This window comes from Nycticebus coucang, chromosome 3 (assembly GCF_027406575.1).
Source record: "Nycticebus coucang isolate mNycCou1 chromosome 3, mNycCou1.pri, whole genome shotgun sequence".
Classification (NCBI taxonomy): domain Eukaryota; kingdom Metazoa; phylum Chordata; class Mammalia; order Primates; family Lorisidae; genus Nycticebus; species Nycticebus coucang.
Window position 1 is genome coordinate 64,597,071 of NC_069782.1, and position 21,983 is coordinate 64,619,053.

The 21,983-nt window shown below is 48.4% G+C and overlaps 1 protein-coding gene across 13 annotated transcripts in view; it reads left to right on the plus strand.

Annotated features, from left to right (window-relative positions):
- The window catches only part of DNM2 (dynamin 2), a 95,462-nt gene that overhangs the window by 57,282 nt on the left and 16,197 nt on the right, over window positions 1-21,983 (plus strand). For 3 of the 13 annotated variants that reach the window (XM_053583252.1, XM_053583247.1, XM_053583245.1), the window contains exons 7-15: window positions 4,883-5,025; window positions 7,857-7,992; window positions 9,325-9,392; window positions 10,009-10,147; window positions 12,552-12,638; window positions 14,419-14,489; window positions 15,824-15,853; window positions 19,573-19,624; window positions 20,494-20,505. In XM_053583252.1, the coding sequence (XP_053439227.1) occupies window positions 4,883-5,025; window positions 7,857-7,992; window positions 9,325-9,392; window positions 10,009-10,147; window positions 12,552-12,638; window positions 14,419-14,489; window positions 15,824-15,853; window positions 19,573-19,624; window positions 20,494-20,505 (738 nt within the window). Of the gene's footprint in view, window positions 1-4,882; window positions 5,026-7,856; window positions 7,993-9,324; window positions 9,393-10,008; window positions 10,148-11,345; window positions 11,485-12,551; window positions 12,639-14,418; window positions 14,490-15,823; window positions 15,854-19,572; window positions 19,625-20,493; window positions 20,506-21,983 lie in introns of all 13 variants that reach the window. The other 10 variants (XM_053583258.1, XM_053583253.1, XM_053583250.1 and 7 more) reach the window with 6 other exon arrangements.

The window sequence follows — 21,983 nt, forward strand, 5'->3', positions numbered from 1 at the left end:
TCCAGCTCTTGGGTTTAGGCTATTCTCTTGCCTCAGCCTCCCGAGTAGCTGGGACTACAGGCACCCACCACAATGCCTGGCTATTTTTTGTTGCAGTTTGGCCGGGGCCGGGTTTAAACTCGCCACCCTCAGTTTATGGGGCTGGCGCCCTACTCACTGAGCCACAGGCACCGCCCCCAGATTTCTTTCTCTTTTTTTGTTTCCTTTAGGATAGAGTCTCACTTTGTCACCGTGGGTAGAGTGCTGTGGCATCATCATAGCTCATAGCAACTTCAAACTCTTAGGTTCAAGTGATCCTCTTGCCTTAGCCTCCCAACTAGCTGTGACTATAGGTGCTTGCCACAATGTCTGGCTATTTTTAAAGACGGGGTCCAACATTCGGCTATTTTTAGAGACAGGGTCTCGCTCTTGCTCAGACTGGTCTCGAACACCTAAGGTGAAGCAATTCACCTGCCCCAGCCTCCCAGAGTGCTAGGATTACAGGCATGCGCCCCCACACACGGCCTTGCAGGCAGGTTTCTAATTTTCCTTGTCAACAAAAGGCTGAAGTTCGTGGTATCACTGTGTTGCACATGTACAGATTCCTCTGTTTGATCCCTGTGAAATCCCTGCTACAGGCTTAGGTAGCAGTATACCTCACAGGTATATCCATCCTTAGCCGCCATCCTGGCTTCCCCAGCCTGAGTTGCCCTTCCAAGTAGCAATACTAGGGTTGAGATATTCCTCTTCTTTGCTTTCTGATGGCTTCTGGATTGGCTGGAGGGCCTTAGTGACATTCCTAGAGTCATTGCTTCATTCACGGGCTGGGGAGAAATTAGTGGCATCAAAGCAGGGCCCTCTGCTTTTGGAAGGCATATTTTTAGTGAGAGGATAGGTTCAAAACTAGCCACAGTCAGGTAATGAGTAGAAGTGGAGGCTGTGAAGAGAGCTGACACAGAACAGGAAACACCTAAAAGAGGCCACCCAGGGGTGTAAAGAGGGAAGTCAGTGTCTCTGGGAAGGACCTCCAGAAGAGGAACCTGAGGCTTCTAGAAACAGGGGTGGGGAAGGAAGTAAAACCTGCCTGCAGGTGGTGGGTGCCTCTTGTGGGGTTGTAGGCAAGAAGTCAAGCTGACCTCTTGGGAGCCTGGCTGGGGTTGGCTTCTTCAAACTCAGTCACATCCTAGGCCAGCCATGGCCTGTCCCCTTCATTGCCGATGAGTTGAACGCTCTTGGATGCTGTAGCAGACTAGAGGCACATTGGCACAAGCCCCTACCCTTTAAAACCTGTGCCCCCACCAAGAGGGGTGCCTACACCCAAAGGTGACCCCAACAGCCCCATGCCACTGATGCTTACTTCATGTCTATTTTCTAGCTCAATGGACATTTTGTAAATACCTTTCTGTGTGGGACAGATAGCTACCAAACTTTTTCATTTTTCATGCATCAGCTGATTTTATGCCTTTTGTTTTCATTCATTTTTTTCTCTTTTTTCTGTAATAATGAAAAAAACACAAGCCAAAATCTAGTGAATGTCCCCTTTGCCCACTTTCCATGATGGGGACTCCCTTGCCCAGAGGTGGCATTGTACCACTTCTCTGGGTTTTCTCCTAGTGACACTCAGGGCCTGGAGAGGCAGACATGTCTGTATAGCCCTCTTGCTACCATGTCTCCCTCCATCTCTTTTTTTCTTCTTTAATTCTTTTCTCTTCCTTTTGGTCTTTTTTTCCTTTCTTTTTCTTCATTTCCTTTTTCCTTCCCTGTTCTGTTCCTCCCTCTGTCTTTCCCTTTCTCCCTCCCTTCCTTCTCCCTTCCTTAGCAATAACATCTTGCCACCTGTCCCATATCTGATTTCTTCTCTAGCAATGTGATCCCTTTTTTTTTTTTTTTGAGACAGTGTCTCTGTTGCTGCAGCTAGAGTGCAGTGTCATCATCTTATGTCTCCACAACCTCAAACTACTGAATTTGAGTCTTTTTTTTTTTTTTTTTGAGATAGTGTCTTACTATGTAGCCCTAGGTAGAGTGTCGGGGTGTCACAGCTCACAGCAACCTCAAACTCTTGGGCGTAAGTGATTCTTTTGCCTCAGCCTCCCAAGTAGCTGGGACTACAGGCACCCACCACAATGCCCGGCTATTTTTTCTTTTTTTTTGCAGTTTTTGGCCAGGGCTGGGTTTGAACCTGCCAGCTCCAGCATATGGGGCTGATGCCCTACCCCTTTGAGCCACAGGCACCACACCCGGCTATTTTTTGTTGCAATTGTCATTGTTGTTTAGCTGGCCTGGGCCAGGTTTGAACCCACCAGCCTTGGTGTATGTGGCTGGTGCCATACCCACTGTACTACAGGTGCCGAGCCATGAGCCATCTTCTTGCCTCACCCTCCCAAGTATCTGGGACTACAGGTGCCTGCCACAATGCCTGACTAATGTTTTCTATTTTTAAAAGACACAGGGTCTCACTGTTACTCACGTTGGTTTCAAACTCCTGACCACAAGAAATCTTCCTGCCATGGCCTCCCAGAGTGCTGGGATTGCAGGGTGAACTACTGCACTTGGCCTCTAGCAGTATATCTTGGGGATCATTCTCTATCTTTTCGTTCTTTCCTGACTCCTTTTAAAATTAGTCGTCAACAGGCGAGTACTCTTTCTTTAGAATGACATGCCATTCACTCATTCTTGTTCTCTTTCCCACCATTTTCCCTTCTCTCACTCCCTGCTCTCTGGGCGTTTTTAAAAAAACAGTGAATAAATGTTTTTTTTTGTTTTGTTTTGTTTTGTTTTTTCTGTTTTGTTTTTTTTTATTAAATCATAACTGTATACATTGATATGATCATGGGGCATCATATACTCACTTTATAGACCATTTGACACATTTTCATCACAATGGTTAACATAGCCTTCCTGGCATTATCTCACTTACTGTGCCAAAACATTTACATTCTACATTTACCAAGTTTCGCAAATACCCCTGTAAGATGCACCACAGGTTAGATCCCACCAATCCCCCTCCCTCTACTCACCACCCCCCTCCCTCCCCTCCCTTTCCTACTTCCCCCTATTGTTAGGTTGTAACTGGGTTATAGCTTTCATGTGAGAGCCCCAAATTAGTTTCATAGTAGGGCTGAGTACACTGGGTTCTTTTTCTTCCATTCTTGAGATACTTTACTAAGAAGAATATGTTCCAGCTCCATCCATGTAAACATGAAAGAGGTAAAGTCTCCATCTTTCTTTAAGGTTGCATAATATTCCATGGTATACATATACCACAATTTATTAATCCATTCGTGGATCAATGGGACAGGCGCACGGCCTTCAGACATATGAAAAAATGCTCATCATCTTTAATCATCAGAGAAATGCAAATCAAAACTACTTTGAGATATCGTCTAACTCCAGTGAGACTAGCCTATATCACAAAATCTCAAGACTAGAGATGTTGGCGTAGATGTGGAGAAAAGGGATCACTTCTGCACTGCTGGTGGGAATGCAAATTAATACATTCCTTTTGGAAAGATATATGGAGAACACTCAGAGATCTAAAAATAGATCTGCCATTCAATCCTGTAATTCCTCTGCTGGGCATATACCCAGAAGACCAAAAATCACAACATAACAAAGATATTTGTACCAGAATGTTTATTGCAGCCCAATTCATAATTGCTAAGTCATGGAAAAAGCCCAAGTGCCCATCGATCCACGAATGTTTTGTTTTTTTTTTTTTGCATTTTTTGGCTGGGGCCAATTTTGAACCTACCACCTCCCGTATGTGGGACCGGTGCCCTACTCCTTTGAGCCACAGGTGCTGCTCATGAATAAATTTTTTTTTTTTTTTTTTTTTTTTTTTGTGAGACAAAGTCACACTTTGTCACCCTCAGTAAAATGCCATGGCATCATAGCTTACAGTAACCTCAACTCTCGGGCTCAAGAGATCCTCTTGCCTTAGCCTCCCACATAGCTGAGACTACAGGTGCCTGCCATGACACCTGGCTAATTTTTAGAGGAGAGGTCTTGCGCTTGCTCAGGCTGGTCTCCAATTTCTGAGCTCCTGTAATCCACCTACCTCGAGTGCTGGGATTACAGGTGTGAGCCACTGTGCCTGGTTGTGAACAAAATTTTTAGAAAGAACAAAAAATTGAAATAAAAAAATCTAATCTGTTCCAGGATTAGGAAGGAAAAGCAAATAAATAAAATGTGTGAACAATGACCAGATTCTCATTGTGCAAAAGTAGAGCAATTGAGCAATAAGCGAGTAGGGTGCAGTCTTCTTTCAGACTGTCTGCTGCATGAAGCTGTTCACATTAGTTTCCTTTGAATTTCTCAACTCTGTGTTGTTGCAAATGCAGCCACTATGGAAATATATTCTTACTCTCTCCTTTCCTTGTACAGAAGAGAGCCCATCCTCTGTGCATTTTGCACCTTCTCAGGGAGATCTTTCCATCGTGGGTGTCTAGGGCCTGTCCCTGTGTGTTCATGTGGGTCCAGTGTCCCATGGTCTAGATAGACCTGAACCAACCCCTGTCCATCAGTTCTTCCATCTATGAACCCTACAATGGCTTCCTGGGCTTTTTTCTGAGTGCTGCTTAATGAGTACTGTTCTAGATTACCAGATGTGTCTGGCTGCCTGGTCCTTGCTAGGAGCAGCACATCCTGCATTGTGTGATCACACTGTCTGATTTGCCCAGTGCCCAACATGGCCCCCTGTGCTCTTTGTGGTGTCTCACTCTTGAGGCCAGCACCATGCCACCTCACCCTGTCCCTGGTGCATGTGTATCTGTAGCTGGCTGTTCCATTGCTTTCTCCAGGATGTGTGTTGGGCTCTGGGTGGCATTGTTTCTGCAGGAGTGGGCCTGGCCTTTTGTGGCCTCCTGCCCATGGCACACTCTCATCTCTGGCCTCTCTCCCGCAGCAACTGACCAACCACATCCGGGAGTCGCTGCCAGCCCTGCGCAGCAAGCTGCAGAGCCAGCTGCTGTCCCTGGAGAAGGAGGTAGAGGAGTACAAGAACTTCCGGCCTGATGACCCCACCCGCAAAACCAAAGCCCTGTTGCAGTACGTGTGCCTCTTCCCTTCCCCCCAAGCCTGGGGTCCAGGCCTCCTCTTTGCTTCCACCCAGCCACTGGTTTCCCTAGCCTGGGCCACAGTCGTCACTCACCCATTCATTCAATAAACATTTGTCTGGAGCCTCTTGTGGACCAGGCCTTGTGCTAAGTGCTGGACCAGGCAGGACCAGCCAGGAAACACCCTCAAAAGAAGATGGTCCTGCAGTGGCTGTCCTCACAGAGTGCTCAGGGAGTAGGGAGAAAAGGGACAGAAAATAAGTAAGGAAATATGTAGGTATTCAGTGGCTAAATACTATCCCAGGGAAAGGGCTTGATCGAGAGCAGCTTATATGTTCAATGGCTCCTTGCGTGAGATTCTTCCCATGGGCACTGCCCCATTGTGGCTATCATTGCCCTGCCATTGGCCTGCTCTGTCCACACAGCAGTGCTTGCTAGTGGGCTTGCTGATGAGAATGCCTGTGTGCCCAGAAAAACCTGCATTTTTTTTTTTTTAGGATGGAGTCTTACTTTGTGGCTCTGGGTAGAGTACTGTGGCATCATAGCTCACAGAACCTCAACTCTTGGGCTCAAGCAATCCTCTTGCCTCAGTTTTTCATTTTTAATAGAGACTGAGATTCTCTCTTGCTCAGGCTGGTCTCGAACTTGTGAGCTCAATCAATCCACCTGCCTTGGCCTCCCAAAGTGCTGGGATTAAAGGTGTGAACCACTGTGCTTGGCCCCTCCAGTGCATTCTGAAAAGCTTCCTACCAAGCAGATGCTGGCCTTTTGCAAGGGGAGTCAGTCTGCTGGCCAGGAAGAAGTGTTGCTGAACTCAGACCTACTCGAGGATTTTGGGCCAGTAACCACACCTCTTGGAGCCTTACTTTCTGCATCCATGAATTGAGGGTGGCAATAGCTATTATCTTATAAGGCCATTGGGAAAAACTGAAATAAAAATGCTGCTCATGAACTCTCAGGCAGGACCAGCCGGGAAACACTCTCAAGAGAATATGGTCCTCAGTTCTACAGTGTAGGACATTACATGAGCAGTGCTGTGCACAGTACTGCCTAGGGAGTTTTGACATCACAGTGGAGATAACATTGCCATTCTCTGCAGTCCCTGGTGAGGGCTGGGCCTTCCTGCTTTAGAATTGCCTTCTACCCCACTAGCCCTCCCCCCCATTTTATAGAGGGAGGGTCTTGCTCTTTTACCTGGGCTACAGTGGAGCAGTCTGATCATAGTTCACTGTAGCCTTAAACTCCTGGGCTAAAGTGATCCTCTTGCATCAGCCTCCCAAGGAGCTGGGGCTACAGGCACCCACCACAACCCCCAGCTAATTTTTAGAATGTTTCATTACCTACAAACTCTATCCTATGAATAGGACCCAGTCATTTAAAAGACTAGCAGAATCTTTCCTCAGGCAGAGGTGATTGGGCGCTTTTTTCTGACTACCTCTTCTCCCCTGGCTTTTTGTTTTACTCCTTGGGACTCTATGCTTCTAGAATTTGGAGCAGGAATCTTAAGTTCCCCAGTCATGCAGCTGCAGCTATACATTCCACAACTATGTGTCTCTAATGACTGCATGTCATTCATGTCTGTCTTGTCTGCCCTGTTTATTAGCATGTGAGTTTGCTAGGGCTGCCATAATCAAGTATCACAGACTGGGCAGCTTGAACAAATACATTATAGTCTTCCATTTCTGGAAGCTAAAAGTCCAACATGGAGGTGTTGCCAGGTTCATTCCTTCTGAGAGCTTCCGGAGATTGGCCTGCAGTCATTGGCGTTCCCAGTCTCTGCCTTCATCTTCATAGGGTGCTTTGACTTAGGCGTGTCCCAATGAGGACATTAGTCATAGTGGAGTAAGGACCCACCCTATTCCCATGTGACCTCCTCTGGATAAATTACATCTGCCTTGGCCTTGGTTTCCAAATAAGGTCACATTTACTAGTCAGCTCACTGCACTTGTACTGAATGCTCTGTGAGTGCAGCTTAGGCTGGACTCCAGAGTCACATTCAGGACCCCAGGAGACTGGCACATTTATGTGCTTTGTGTGTTATCTCCTTGGTCCTGTAGATGTTGGCAAGTGGCCAAAGTCTCCATCCTTGTTCGAACCACTTGTCTATCTGTCATATGTCATTTGTTCAGTGGTTTGCCTTTTACAACTTTGGCCATGGTTGGCCCACGATTCGAGGTCCCTGATCAGGGTGCAACATTAACATTGGCCTTTGTGTCTCTCCCTCCCAGAAATAAAGCATGTTTGCACACTCTCTGCTTCCTATGTGCAAAAAAGCTGCTGTGGGTCCAGGCAGCTTGCAACTGCTCCTGTAGGGTATGGAGGGACAGTCCCTTTCTTTACCAGTATGCTGTCATTCCCCATGTCTGTCCATCAGAGCTAAAGTGTTCTCTTCTAAGAACTGCAGACCAGAAGTTATAGGCCCAGCTAGGAGCAGTTGTTTTGTAGCAACTCCTCACTAGGAAAAATGCCCCAGAATACTTAAGTAGATCACGAATTTGGGAATGATTAAGGCCGGCACTTTAGGCCAGGAGTTCAAGACCACCCTACGTAACATAGCAAGACCCTATCTCTCTTAAAAAAAAAAAAAAATTAAAATTTTGGCTGGGCATGGGCCAGGCACCTGTAGTCCCAGGTACTCAGAAGGCTGAGGCAGTAGGATTTTTTCGAACTTAGGAGTGAGAGAGTATTATGCCACTGCATTCTAGCTAGGGTCACAGAGGGAGACCCTGTGTCTTAAAAAATAAAAAGTAAGCCATGGTTTAAATTGGAGTGTTACTCCAGACTATGTCAAATCTTCAGCTTTGGTCTTCTTCTTCCTCATAGGATGGTCCAGCAGTTTGGGGTGGACTTTGAGAAGAGGATTGAGGGGTCAGGAGACCAAGTGGACACACTGGAGCTCTCCGGGGGTGCCCGGATCAATCGCATCTTCCATGAGCGCTTTCCCTTTGAGCTGGTGAAGGTATAATTCCTAGGGCCTTCCCTCTGTAGTCAGGCACTCTTCTGCTGGCCTCCAGCTGAGCCTCCTCCCAGCCACAATGTCTTGAGTTCCTGCCTCTCGGCCCAAGCCTGCTATGGGCAGGTTAAGTCCTACAGAAGCTTTCCCTTTGGGCTTTTTTCTCAGGGCAGGCAGATGAGACATTCTGTGCAGAACAGTATGTCAGTTCCTGTTTTCTCCTTTGACAAATACCAATATGCAATCTTTGTAGAATACATAGAAAATATAGGTAAACTCACACGGGAAAATCTCCCTAGCATGTTGTTGAAGGAGTAAAATGTAGCAGAATATGGGGCCAGTGCATGCAACATAGCATAAAGCTGGTCTTTGTGTGTGAAATCGTCCATATGTATCTAGGCTTTTTTTTCTTTGTTTGAGACAAAGTCTTACTTTGTCACTCTTGGTAGAGAGCTGTGGCATTGTATCTCACAGTAACCTCAAACACTTTGGCTTAAGCATTTCTCTTGCCTCAGCCTCCCAAATAGCTTGGAATAAAGGCACCTACACAACACCCAGCTATTTTTAGAGACAAGGTCTCACTCTGGCTCAGGCTGGTCTCAAACCTGTAAGGTCAGGCAGTCCACCTGCCTTCATTTCCCAAGTGCTGGGATTACAGGTGTGAGCCACCGTGCCGAGCTATTTTTAGAAATGAGGTCTCGCTCTGGCTTAGACTGATCTTGAACTTGTGAGCTCAGGCAATCCACTCGCCTCGACCTCCCAGAGTTCTAGGATTACAGGTGTGAGCCACTACACTCGGCCTAGGATCTCATTCTGGACTAGGCTGGAGTGCTGTTTTTCCAACGATCATAACTTACTGTAGCCTCAAACTCCTGGCCTCTGGAGATCTCTAACCTTAGCCTCCCAGGGCTGTAGGATTACAGGTATGAGCCACCACACCTGACCCTGTATTCACATTGTTTTGGTTTTTTTTTTTAACATTTATATGTAGTTCTGGTCTTGTAGCTAGATCAATGTCTCCACGATAAATTTCTAGAGCATTTGAACTACTACATGACAGTGTAGCTGTGATTTTTGAAGTCCTTGATACATGCTTCCAAGTAGCGCATAAGAAAGTTTATGTGAATTCATGTTCCCACCAACACAGTGAGCTTGTTGGTTTTACAGAATCCTTGCTGATACTGGGTTTTATTAAATATATATATTTTTAATTTTGGTGAGTTAAATATTATGTCTTATGGATACAATTGCTTATAGGAGGTAACATTTTCCATGTGCACACTCTGATGGGGGCTCCCCAGGTATCTCCTTGTATGGATTTTGTTTGTCTCTTTACAGATGGAATTCGATGAGAAGGACTTGAGGCGGGAGATTAGCTATGCAATTAAGAATATCCACGGAGTCAGGCAAGTTCCACAGGGAGAGGTGCCATGTTGCCTTCCCCTCTGTAGTACCACCCCCAGCCAGTTGGTCCTCTAAACCTCTGTTTGCCCTAAGCTGAGGCCTTTAGAGGAACCTTGGGTGGTTTTCAGTACCTGTAAGCCCCTCCCTACGAGTCTCCGAGGGCACTTGAGGGCAGATGTGTTTTAGTCTTGTGTGGGTCTGTCACCAGTCACCCGGCTATCCATTGACTTCTGGTTAAACATGGCTTGGTTCCTACTGAGCCATAGGTCCATGGTCAACTATGAAAGCTCACTATAGATTTGCCTTGCAGTGGGGGAAGTGGGTGTGCAGAACTAAGTTAGATGGTAGGAAGCATTTGTTATCATGGGTCCCCTGTGAGCCTGTTGGTCCCCTATATAATCTAATAAAGGTAGTCACTCCAGTTGCCTAGACCTTCACTGCCATGGGGTCCTTGGGTCACAGTGGGGGCTTCCCAGCAGAAGACTTCAGCATCCAACTCCCAGATGTGGTATGATCTTCGTTCTTCATCGGGGACCTGGCCAGTGTCCAGGAAATTGCTGACCGTGATTTGTTTCTCTCTGACTTATCTCCCCTGCCCCCGGGTATGGACGGTTTCAGGACCGGGCTCTTCACCCCGGACTTGGCATTCGAGGCCATTGTGAAAAAGCAGGTCGTCAAGCTGAAAGAGCCCTGCCTGAAATGTGTTGACCTGGTAATCCAGGAGCTAATCAGTACAGTTAGGCAGTGTACCAGTAAGGTATTGCACTCTTGGCAGGGTGACTCCTGGCCTTGTGGAAATGGGGGTATGGGGGTTTGGTATCAGGTTCCCTGTGTTGCATCCATCCCACTAGTGCCATTTGCCACACACACCGCCCCCTGTCCCCAAGATCGCTTCTGTGTCCATGAATGTGGCCTCTAGCCAGAGGCTGTGATAGGAGCTTAGCAGTCTGGGCCCAACCATGGTTTTCCATGCCTCCAAGACTGGCCATGCTGGTGGACAAGTCTCCCTGGGACCCTGATACCAAGCCTAGCATGTGTCTGATCGAATTGGGGTTCACTGGGCTGTTGCTTTGCTGCCTTCTGGGAAGCAGAAAGGGATTCCATGTCAGCTGCTGAAGGCCAAGCTCCCTAAACTTCCCTGGCCATCTCCCTTTCTTGACAAACGCCCAGCCTCCTCCAGGCTTCCCCAGAGCCAGCGACTTCTGTGTTCTGTGGTGCTAGGAAAGTCTCAAACATGAACAGCATAATGAGTGCTCCAGTGCCTACTTGACAAGGCTGGCTGGCTCTATGTGCCCACACCAGCTCCCTGCACCCTGTGCTGTCCCCTGGGACAGCCCATCCTGGGTTGAGCACAGTGCCTCAGTGACCCCTCAGTGAGCAACCGCTTCCACTCAGCAGGACACCCCATGCTCCCCGCATACCAGGGCTCCCCGGGCATGTTTTCTAGGGCATCATGCTTTGGCTAAGCAGCTGAAGTGCCTCCCAGTGGGCAATCTGTGCTTGCGTGGCCATTGTCCCCAGCGTTCTGGGTGCCAGGGGAATCTCCGCTTGATCCCTCTCTTCTCAGTCTGAAAAAGCCCACATTTGCTTCTTAAGCTTCTTCAATTGGAAGAGGGAGGGAGGGAAAATGCCCAGATAGGTTAGAGTTTGTCATCCCAGACCCCACTGTCACAGACACGCAAATCCATGTATCCATGTGTATCCACACCTTGGCTATGCATATAATGGCAACCATGCCTAGTGCTTCTATGATTAAACCCTGGTCTAAACCCACCCCCAGTCCCCAGATCTCTTTGATCCGAAGTAGCTTCTGGGGCAAATGCGGGCACAGGTTCCTCTGTGCATGGACTAACAGCTGACTCTTGTTTCTTCTCTCTCTGTCTCCTGTCCTGTGTGTGTGGCCTGCACTGTCTCTGGGTGTCTTTCTGCCTCGTCTCACCCTCCGCATGACCCAGGACGGGGCTCTTCACCCCCGACATGGCCTTTGAAGCCATTGTGAAAAAACAGATTGTAAAACTCAAAGAGCCAAGTTTGAAGTGTGTTGACCTCGTGGTCTCAGAACTGGCCACGGTCATTAAAAAGTGTGCCGAGAAGGTAACAGGTTTCATTATTATCATCTCTGCATCTGTCCCCGTCTTCCCCTTTCCATTTGTTAGTCTCAACCCAAACATCTGGAAAGTTCTGCCTCGGCAGGAACCCCCTACAGACCACCTATGGCCCGAACATGGGGAGTTGCATTGCATGCATGTCCCATTTTTGCGGTTGTCATTGTTCATAGGGGTACCCGGTCTGCAACATAGCCACATAATTCACATTTACTAAGCAGCGTCCATTCCTAGAACTCTATTTTTTTTATTTTTTATGGAGATGGGGTTTTACTGTTGCTCAGACAAGTCTTGAACTCCTGAGCTCAAGGGATCTTCCAGTCCTAGCCTCCCAAGTGCTATGATCACAGGCATGAGCCACCATGAGCGACACCATTCCTGGAACTCTTAGAGAAAGTGATTTTCTAACCAGCACCACAGCAGTGGAAACATGTCACCATGTAAGCCTGCATGTTCTCATGTTATGGGGTGCAGAAGACCATCCATTTTCCCCATATTGTGGGCTTAACTCACACTGTGGGAGATGCAACTCCACCATGAGTATGGCTTGGTTAGGTCACTGCAAAAAGGAAGGGGTGGTGGAGTTTTGGGGGGTTGGGGGGGCCACATCTGCAGCCATCAGGAATGGTTTTCTGCTGGGGGGGTCCCTCCGAGGCTAATGGCCCAGATGTGACCTCACTATCCTAGAGTAGGAGCTCTGTGTTCACAAGCTTGGCATAGGCCACTGATGATCTTACTGTTACCCAGTGTTGGGTGGGAGGGAGATGCCTGGAACCCCCAGTTGGCCAACACAAGGTACCCACTTTCTCTGCCACCTCCCACTCGCTGGCTTGAAAAGCAACTGCTCTTGCATGGGTGCCCTGATGTCCTCTCCAGCCCATGGTGCCCCCACTGTTCTCCTATCTCCCAGCTGGAGCAGGGAGACAGGAGTAGAGTGGGGGCTCAGTGGGCCCCTGTATCCCTTTCCCTCCTCCCACATGTTCCAATTGTATGCTATATGTCGAGTCCTTTGCCATGTAGACCCAGCCAGTGATCCCTCTCTGCTCGTCTCCACAGCTCAGCTCCTACCCCCGGTTGCGAGAGGAGACGGAGCGAATCGTCACCACTTACATCCGTGAACGGGAGGGGAGAACCAAGGACCAGGTATTGGCTTTTGTCTTAATTTTCAGGTACAATTTATATATAGTAAATTTGGGGTGTACTGTTTCATGCGCGTTGACAAATGCACACAGCAGTGTATAACACACTGTAGTCTAGATCCAGAGTGGTTCTGTCAACCCCCCAAATTCCCATCCCTGTGCTCCTTTCTAGTTGACCCTCCCAAACCCCCAGGCACTGGCCACTTCAGTCTGCTCTCTGTCACTACGATGTTTTGAGTGGACTCCTATAATATGTGGCCTTTGACTCTTGGCTTCCATCACTTGGCATAATGCTTTGGGATCTATCCGTGTTGTATGTCAAGTACATCAGTCCTCTGCTGCTGTGATTCCCATGTAGTGCTCCACAGAGTAGTCAGAGCAGACCTGTGTATTTGTTTGCCCACCAGAGGACATTTAGGGTGCTTTTTGTGTTTCAACATTTTCTTTTACAGCCATGCAAGCACACATAAAACGTGGGATACACGTTCACAAGTCCACTTGCTGAGCCTTAGGCCATCATTTCACCTACATATGGCCCAACACCTGCTTTAAGTCCCTTTCCCTCATTGTCTTTTCTGGCCCCTGTGCGACTGTTTGCGCAAATCAGAATGGAGTGGAGCCTGTGTGGGCTGTTTACATAGCTCTGTGCAGGATGGTCCCACTCTTCTCTCCATGGGGGAGATGAAACCAGCTCATTTATCCTTCAGAGGGTCCCCTAGTTTTTATTTATTTGGCCAGTTAGCCCCTTGTGCCACGGGTCCACTTGTGCCTGTTTCCTCTCAGCACCTGCAGCCTACAAGCTCTGTCAACAGCTGGCAAGAATCTGATTCATGTAGTTGTTATTGTTGGCAAGAATGCTGTTGCCCCCCTCCAAACCCATCACAGCCCCTGGTGCCCCATAGGTGACACCTCCAGGGATGATCTAAGAGTCTTGGGTTGGTGAGACTCAGGCCTTAATCTGACGGTGACTCCCACACCTGGAGCACTCTGGCGTGGTTCCACAACCCTACCACGCTACTGCTTTGTCCTGTTTTGTATTTGTGGACTTGGAGGCACATTGAGGGATGAGGACTAGCCCAGAGTCAGTTGGGGTCACCTGAGCCAGCTTGGCTCATTCTGTAAGAACCAAGCCAAGCAGTTGTCTGGGTCTGTGGTTCCATACACAGACCTCTTTCTGGCAGAGTAGGACACAAAGGATTAGAGAGGTTTTCAGCAAGTGTAGTGTCATCACAATCACCTTATCTGAGAGTGAATCCTTTCCAAATTGTGTATGTGTGCATATGTGTACACTTGTGCATGGGTGCTTGTGTGTGGTTGTGTGTGTTGTGTTTTAATGTTCTCACTTGGCCAAAATAGGCTTTGCAGTTTTAATGTGGAACTTAGAGAACTCCAGGCACTAGGATGGAAGTTATTGAATGCTTTGTGGTTAGGCCACCTATCACCCCATTCCATGAGGGCCAAACTCCCATTGGCCAGTGAGTGGCCAAGCTGAGACTCTGGCCCTCAGTGGTTAGCCCTTAGAGGTCAACCCATGTCCACCTTGCCTGAGCAGTCTGGCTCTGCTTTGTCAACTCAGACTGAGTTGCCTGGGAGGCCCTGACTCTGGAAACCACCACCCTTCCTCCCTGACGCAGGTCTTTCCTTGAGGTGTGTAGTGCCCAGATGCTAGGAAGCTGCCTGGTTCTGGGGCGCCCCCTGCTGGCCAGTGTGGGATGTGCTCAAGCCACTGCTGTTCCCACTATTCTGGGCTCTGTACTCACAGGGTTACCCCCACTTTCTTGCAGATTCTTCTGCTGATCGACATTGAGCAGTCCTACATAAACACGAACCATGAAGACTTCATTGGATTTGCCAAGTATGTACTTTTGGGGACAATAGCTGGCAGGCTGGCACAAATTCAGAGCCTGGGAGGCAATGCAGTTGGGATTCCCTCTGTGGGTCTCTGCCAGGGGTCCTGGGGTAAAGGTAGAGCAATTTCAGAATACCTGGAAGTTTCCTGGGCTAATAGTGGCTCCTGTCCCAACAGTCTCTGACCAAAATGCCTTCCATGAGCCCTCCCAGTGACCAGACCCTAGGGCAAAGGGCCAAGCTTGCCTGCTTCAGTGCTACCGCCCTCGTAGGACTTGTCAGAGCCTTCATAGATCAGTGTGTCCTTCTCCCAGACTCAGCCCTTTCACAGATATCATCTCACAGTCTCAGACATCCAGAGGCTGCTCTTTGGGAAGTGCTGCTTGGGTTCTTTCTGTCTTCTAGGTGTACACTATAGATTTAACACCAGAATCTTCCATAGCACCTATATGAAGGGGCCTGATCTCAACTTTTGACAGGATGTAGATGCAAATGTTTGTATTCTCGGGTGTCACCCATCAGCCTCTGGACCCCTTTGGCAAGGCTTAGCCAACACTCAGTTTGTTCTGGAGGCTCATGAAAGCCTTCTCCCAGAGGCTGGGAGAATAGCAGCGCTGCTCACTAGCCAGCTTCCCTGCAGTCACTCTGCAGATGCCACCAGTGTGCCTGCCCTTACCAGCTCTGCAACAAGGCAGGGATAATCACAGACATAGGCCCTACTCTCTGAGGAAGGCCCTGGGACAGTGGACAAACTGGCCCCCTGGCAGTTAAGACACTGTGCACTTAGTGCCAGTGGGGGCTCTGCCCATCGGAGCCCAGAGGGTAATCTTCTGCCCTGGCCTTGAGGATCCAGGCAAGCTTCCTTGGGGAGGACCTCTAGAACCATATCTTGAGCTAGGTAGTCACCTGGGTGAGACATTTGCTGATGCACCTGAGGAAGTTGCATGAGGATCTGTTCTGTACTGGACACAAGGAAGGTGAGTGGAAAGAAGGAAGGAAGAAAGGAACAAGATTGTCATCAGGCGGTCTTCCCTGAGCTCAAGCAAGCTGAGGGCCTTGACTGAGCTGTCCCGCAGGAGGCAGGCAGGCTGGGACGCTCTATACCTGGGCTGCACCTCAGCCCTAGGGAAGGTAACCTATCCTGTCCCTGCTCTCCCAGCCTCCTGGTAGATGAGGGCAGAAGCCACTGGTTCCCCCTCCCTGGTTTCACTGCTATTGTCTTTTCCTCACCTTGATGTTTCTGCTTCTTACACTTCATCCACAGTTCCTTCTCACAATCTCTCCTGTTTTTCCTTTGACCACTCTTTCCTCTGGATTCCTGGGCCTTCCCACTTCCCCCAGCTGTTACTATACTGAGCAGCTGGTCACTGGGTGGGTATTGCCTGCTGTGTGCCTTTCACCTAGTGTGTGAATGGGAATGCTCTGGTGGGTGACCCCAAGCCTGGGTGGGACATCCCAGGGGCCCATTGAAGAATTATAGGAGCCAGTACCAGGCCACTGGGCTAGTACAGGGGATAAGCCAGCTATAGCTCTGCCTTTTCAGAGCCTATAGGATGGGGAGATGGCATTGTCACACCAAGTGTTACAAGCACAGTGAGTATAGGAAAATGGGGTAGGGGATAGGTACAGTGACTCACATCTGTAGTCCCAGCACCTAGGGAGGCCAAGGTGTGAAGGAGGATTGCTTGAGCCCAGGAGTTGGAGGTTGCTGTGAGATGTGATGATGATCAGTCTGGCCAACATGATGGGACCCTGTTTCTACAAAAAATTAGTCAGATGTGATGGTTCGTTCTTGTAGTCCCAGCTGCTATGGAGGCGGAGGCAAGAAGATCACTTCAATCTAAGAGTTTGAGGCTGCAGTGAGCTGTGATCATGCCACTTACAGAGTAAGATGCTATCTCAACTAAACAAAAAAAAAAAGGCTCTGCACCTGTAGCTTAAATGGCTAAGGCGCCAGCCACACACACCTGAGCTGGCAGGTTCAAATCCAGCCTGGGCCTGCCGAACAACAATGACGGCTGCAACCAAAAAACAAAACAAAACTAACCGGGCATTGTGGCGGGCACCTATAGTCACAGCTACTTGGGAGGTAGAGGCAGGAGAATTGCTTGAGCCCAGGAGTTGGAGGTTGCTGTGAGCTGTGATGCCACAGCACTCTACCCAGGGCGACAGCTTGAGGCTCTGTCTGAAAAGAAAAAAAAACAGGAAAAAGAAATAGAAGAAGGGAATCAGGGATATGACCCTGAGAGTGTTTTTTTGTTTGTTTGTTTGTTTTGTTTTTGAGACAGAGTCTCACTATGTCACCCTCTGTAGAGTGCTATGCCATCACAGCTCATAGCAACCTCAACCTCTTGGGCTTAATCGATCCTCTTGCCTCAGCCTCCCAAGTAACTGAGACTACAGGCGCCTGCCACACCCAGCTATTTTTTTGTTATGTTGTTTAGCTGACCCTGGCTGGAGTCGAACCCACCAGCCCTGGTGCATGTGGCTGGCGCTCTAACCACTGAACTACGGGCGCCAAGCCCCTGAGAGATCTTTCTAAGGAAGTTGTGACAGCGACTTGACAGGCAGGGACCTTAGAGAATTGGGAGCAGGGAAGTCAGGCAGCAAGAAAAAGCAGGGTCAGTAGACCAAGGCAAGGTGGAGGTGAGAGAGAGGCCAGACCTTATCCAGGAGGGAAGGATTTTGGATAATTCCTCAAGGCACATGAAAAATGCCAGGCAAGGTAGAGGGGCTACCCACCATGTTGGCTGTTGTTTGAGGGAACTGTAGCAAGCAAGGGAGCCAGAAAGTCCCTAAAAAACAACACAGTAGGGTCGGCACCCGTAATGGGCCTGCTAAAACAACAATGACAACTACAACAACAACAAAAAGTATCTGGGCATGTGGCAGGTGCCTGTAGTTCCAGCTACTGGGGAGGCTGATGCAAGAGAATCATCTAAGCCCAAGAGTTTGAGGTTGCTGTGAGCTGTGATGCCACGGGCATTCTACTGAGGGCAACAGCTTGAGACTGTCTCAAAAAAACCCAAACAAACCAAAAAACACAGTAGGGATCTCCCCATCTCCCAGATGCAAAGGCTGACTTAGCATGGCTCCACCTGCATTGATCAGACTCCTTTCTGTGCTAGGAAGTTGAGCTTCTTGGGACACAACTACAATAAGGATCTTAACTAACAAACACAAATATTGTAACCTAATCATTTGTATCCTATTCTTACATTAATCTGAAATTAAAAAGGAAAAAACCCAGAAGTTGGGCTTCTCACTGCCTTCTCAAAACACTACAAGCAGGGCCCATAGAAAAGTCCTACAATAAACTCATTGAATCTTACAGAAATTGTTGGATAAAATTCTACCCCCCCGGGCAGTGCCTGTGACTCAGTGAGTAGGGCACCAGTCCCATATACCGAAGGTGGCGGGTTCAAACCCAGCCCCGGCTGAACTACAACCAAAAAATAGCTGGGCGTTGTGGCTGGCGCCTGTAGTCTCAGCTGCTCAGGAGGCTGAGGCAGGAGAATCGTGGAAGCCCAAGAGCTGGAGGTTGCTGTGAGTCCTGTGACATCATGGCACTCTACCGAGGGCAGTAAAGTAAGACTCTGTCTCTACAAAAAAAAAAGAAAAAGTAGCACTGTGGCGGGCGCCTGTAGTCCCAGCTGCTCAGGAGGCTGAGGCAAGAGAATCGTGCAAGCCCAAGAGCTAGAGGTTGCTGTGAGTCCTGTGACGTCATGGCACTTTACCCAGGGCGGTAAAGTGAGACTGTCTCTACAAAAAAAAAAAAAATTCTACCCCCATTCTTAGTTTTCCAGACTTCACTGAACTTGAAACAGAATCCTACTTTCTGCATTATCCAAAAGCCAACTTGAACTTTAAAGCCAAACCCCACAAGCAGTCAGGAAAGGATTGTGACCAAGCTGATTTGCTTTTTCATGTTTTTCAAGTTTCAGCTAAAGGAATAAGAAAAGAAAATGTAGGGCTCAGCACCCGTGGCTCAGTGGTTAGGGCACCCGTCACATACATTGGGGCTGGTGGGTTCAAACCCAGCCCAGGCCTGCTAAACAATGATGAAACGATGATAACTGTAACAAAAAAATAGCTGGGCATTGTGGCGGATGAGTAGGAAAATGAGGTAGAGGACGGGTACAGTGACTCACATCTGTAATCCCAGCACCTAGGGAGGCCATTTTCTACTTGTGAGGCAGAAGCAAGAAAATAGCTTGAGCCCAAGAGTTTGAAGTTGCTGTGAGCTGTGATGGCACAGCACTCTACCAAGGGTGACACATTGAGACTCTGTCTCAGAAAAAAAAAAAATTTATATATATATATACACTTATGTATGTGTGTGTGTATATATATATATGATAAGGAACAGTAGATATAAATTGTTTGCAAGTGGTCATGTGATTGTTGGAGTAGCACATATAATGGAACCAACGAGGGATGGAGCAGATACCCACTTAAAGAAAATGCAGTGGCCTTCACAGACTAGCCAGGAAGTAGGGTGATAAGAACAGAGACCTGGGCCTATAGACAAATAACCTTACAGAAACACACCCTGTTGACCTTGAAAGTCCTCTGAATTAATTGGGCTTAGGAGTCATGCAAAATGAGTGGCATTTCATGGTACATGGATGTTGCCTGCTCACATCTCCCAGGCTGGTTGCCCTGTAGTTAGAGCCACTTGCAACTATATGTTGGGATATGTTGGGATCAAAGTTGGGGAAAATGTTTGACCTCCCAACCAGCCTGCTGCTCAGGTGGCCCTGGAGCCATCACATCTACCTCCTGGCCACCTGGGGCTCCAGCTTCTCATACTCCCTCTTGGAAGCTCCAGAATTTATTGACTTTCTGAGGTGATCTGAGATGAGGGCCTAGAAGCCACAATTTAACCGGATACATTTTCTTGTTCCCTGTGCCCGAGCTGGTTCCCTCAGGCAGCCCTTTGTATGCTGGGGGCTTCTCTCCACAACCACCTATAGCTATTCATTTGGCCCCTCAAGGGACAAAACCCCCATTTGGGCCACCAGGGCTTCTTCTTCCTTATTCCTTCCTGCGTCTCCTCCACATGAACCTTCCCTATGCTTTGGTTCCAGTGCCCAGCAGAGGAGCACACAGCTGAACAAGAAGAGGGCCATCCCCAATCAGGTAGCCCACCCCTCCTCTGCCTGCTGCACCCTGGATAGTGGGAGGGAGCTAAAGGGTGCTGACGTCCCAGCGATGGCATATGGCCCACTCTCTGGACCTCAGTTGTCTACTTAAGGATTGGAAAACAATCTAAGAGACGACACTCTGGCAGGGTTGAGGGGGCAAATTTCATCCACTCAGAAGGGCCTATCTGACATCCAAGGCCAGGCTTAGACCATGGCCCTCAGGAGCAAGGTCTCTGCCTTAATGGGGCTTTCCCAGGGATTGGGAGCCTACAATTGGGAACTAGTAGGAACCTGCATTGTCACTGCAGCTCAGTGGTTTGATGCTGCAGTGGTTTGAACCCCACACTTGAAGAAACCCAGAGCCACATGCAGGGTTTTCTGTCTTGCCATTTTGCCACAGTGAGGTACCATGGCCAATATGAACAGCTTTGTAAATGCCAGTATCCAGAGTCTTTTTTGTTGTTGTTGTTAAGAAAACCTATCATCTTTGCAAAATTTCTATCATCCTCTCCCCTTCCCCACATCGGGTGGGGGTGGGGACCCAGCTATTTACTTTGCACGATTCTAGAGCCACTTGGAAGGATGAACATAACCACTGCATGAATTTTTTTTTTGCACTTTCTGTAGGTAATATATATGTTGCTTTTTTGTTTCGGGAAATGATAATGAATTAAATATTAACACCATGAATATGATTAATAGCATGTAATTTTTTTTTTCTTTTGCTGTTTTTTTCCCCCTGCTATTCTCTTCTATTTTTATGGTATTCCTGCTTTTTCTTTGTCCCCTTCACGTCCTTTTGTCTCTTTTCCTCTGCCTGCTCTTCCTTGATTTACCCACAATCCTAACTTTGCATTTTCAAAGGGGGAGATCCTGGTAAGTACCTGCTTAGTGTGGTAGCAAACGCTAGAGAATCTAGTAGTGATGGAGACCCTGCCCACCCTGTAACATTCCTTCCCCTTCCCTCCAAAATAACAAAAATACCAAAAATCAAGCTAACCTGGAAAGCCCACTCTGTGGCTGACGCTGGACTTTGTTCGTGTTGCCCTAAGTGTAAATTGACTCACACAGATACTAACCTGATCAACACCTGTGTCGGCCCCCACCCCTGCAGCTGATTCCTAACAGGTTTGCCTGATTTCCTATAAGTCAGGGATGGCAAATACTCAGCTGATATTCTGCCTCTGCCTCCACTCACCTCCCTGGCCATAAAAGATTTTGCTCAAGCCCTACTGACACTGGTTTTTGCTGCTGCTGCTCCTACCATCACCATCACCTGGCAGACTGTACTCATGGATCAGAGTATAGTTTTCCATATGCATTAATTTTCCCCTCCTGTGCCCATGGTAGGCATGACTAATATATCCAGCACTCTTTCCCTTGTGCCTCTCCATCTCATGCCTGCATCACACATTGCTAATCAATCCTGGTATTTTTTCCCCAATAAGCATGCCATCACTCCTGTTCCTGTGGCAGATACAACAATCTGATTATAACTGTCCTGAACCCAAGGCAGGCATGACTAATTGAGCAGGGGCCTCCTTCCTAGATGCTGCCACTGTCCTGCCTCCATGGCAAATATAATATGATCATTGGTGAGACTGTTCCACTCACCCCCTTCTCTTATCTTTTATCTGTGACAGGCATTACTAAGTGATCATAGCACCCTTTCTTGCCAGGCCTAGAGTTCTCTCCATAGTGCTGCAGGCAGGCAGCTCTCTTACCAATGATTGGCATGGCCTGTCATGGTAAATCGTATTTGCCATCCCTGTTGCAGGTAACATTTACTCCTTTTGTGCAGAGCTCTTGACAGGGCCCAGTGTGGGGCGTGAGGTGGGTTTGGGGCCCACCCAGTCTAGTGCGGGGGCAGGTGCCACTCACCTCTGAGTCTGCTCTCCTTTGAAGAGCAAAGACTGGGGGTCTCCAGCCTTAACAGAGTCTTCCTGCTCTGGCATATTCTTCCACTGCCACCCACCAAGGCATTGGGTAGGCTGTACTACTGCCCCCTGATAGAGACTTCCGGTGACCCCAGGATCTTTCCAGTAGCTGAGCTGATCTTGCACCCAAGCCTCACTGCTCCCAGGTCCTGGAAGATGCTATAGGGCCAAAGCAAAAACCTGGACGAGTAGCCATGATGGTGGGACAAATCAGTGGGCCTTGGCCTGTGGTTCTCACTTTCCTCATATATCCACCCCAGTCACCTTGGAACTTGAATAGTATCCTTACCCGCATAGGCCAGGCCAGATGCCTACTTTTCCTCACCACCCCAAGAGGTCCAGACCTTCTTTTCTTACCAGATTTCACACCCCCAGCCACACAGCTCAGCCCTGCCATGGGCCTGGCCATGACCTCTG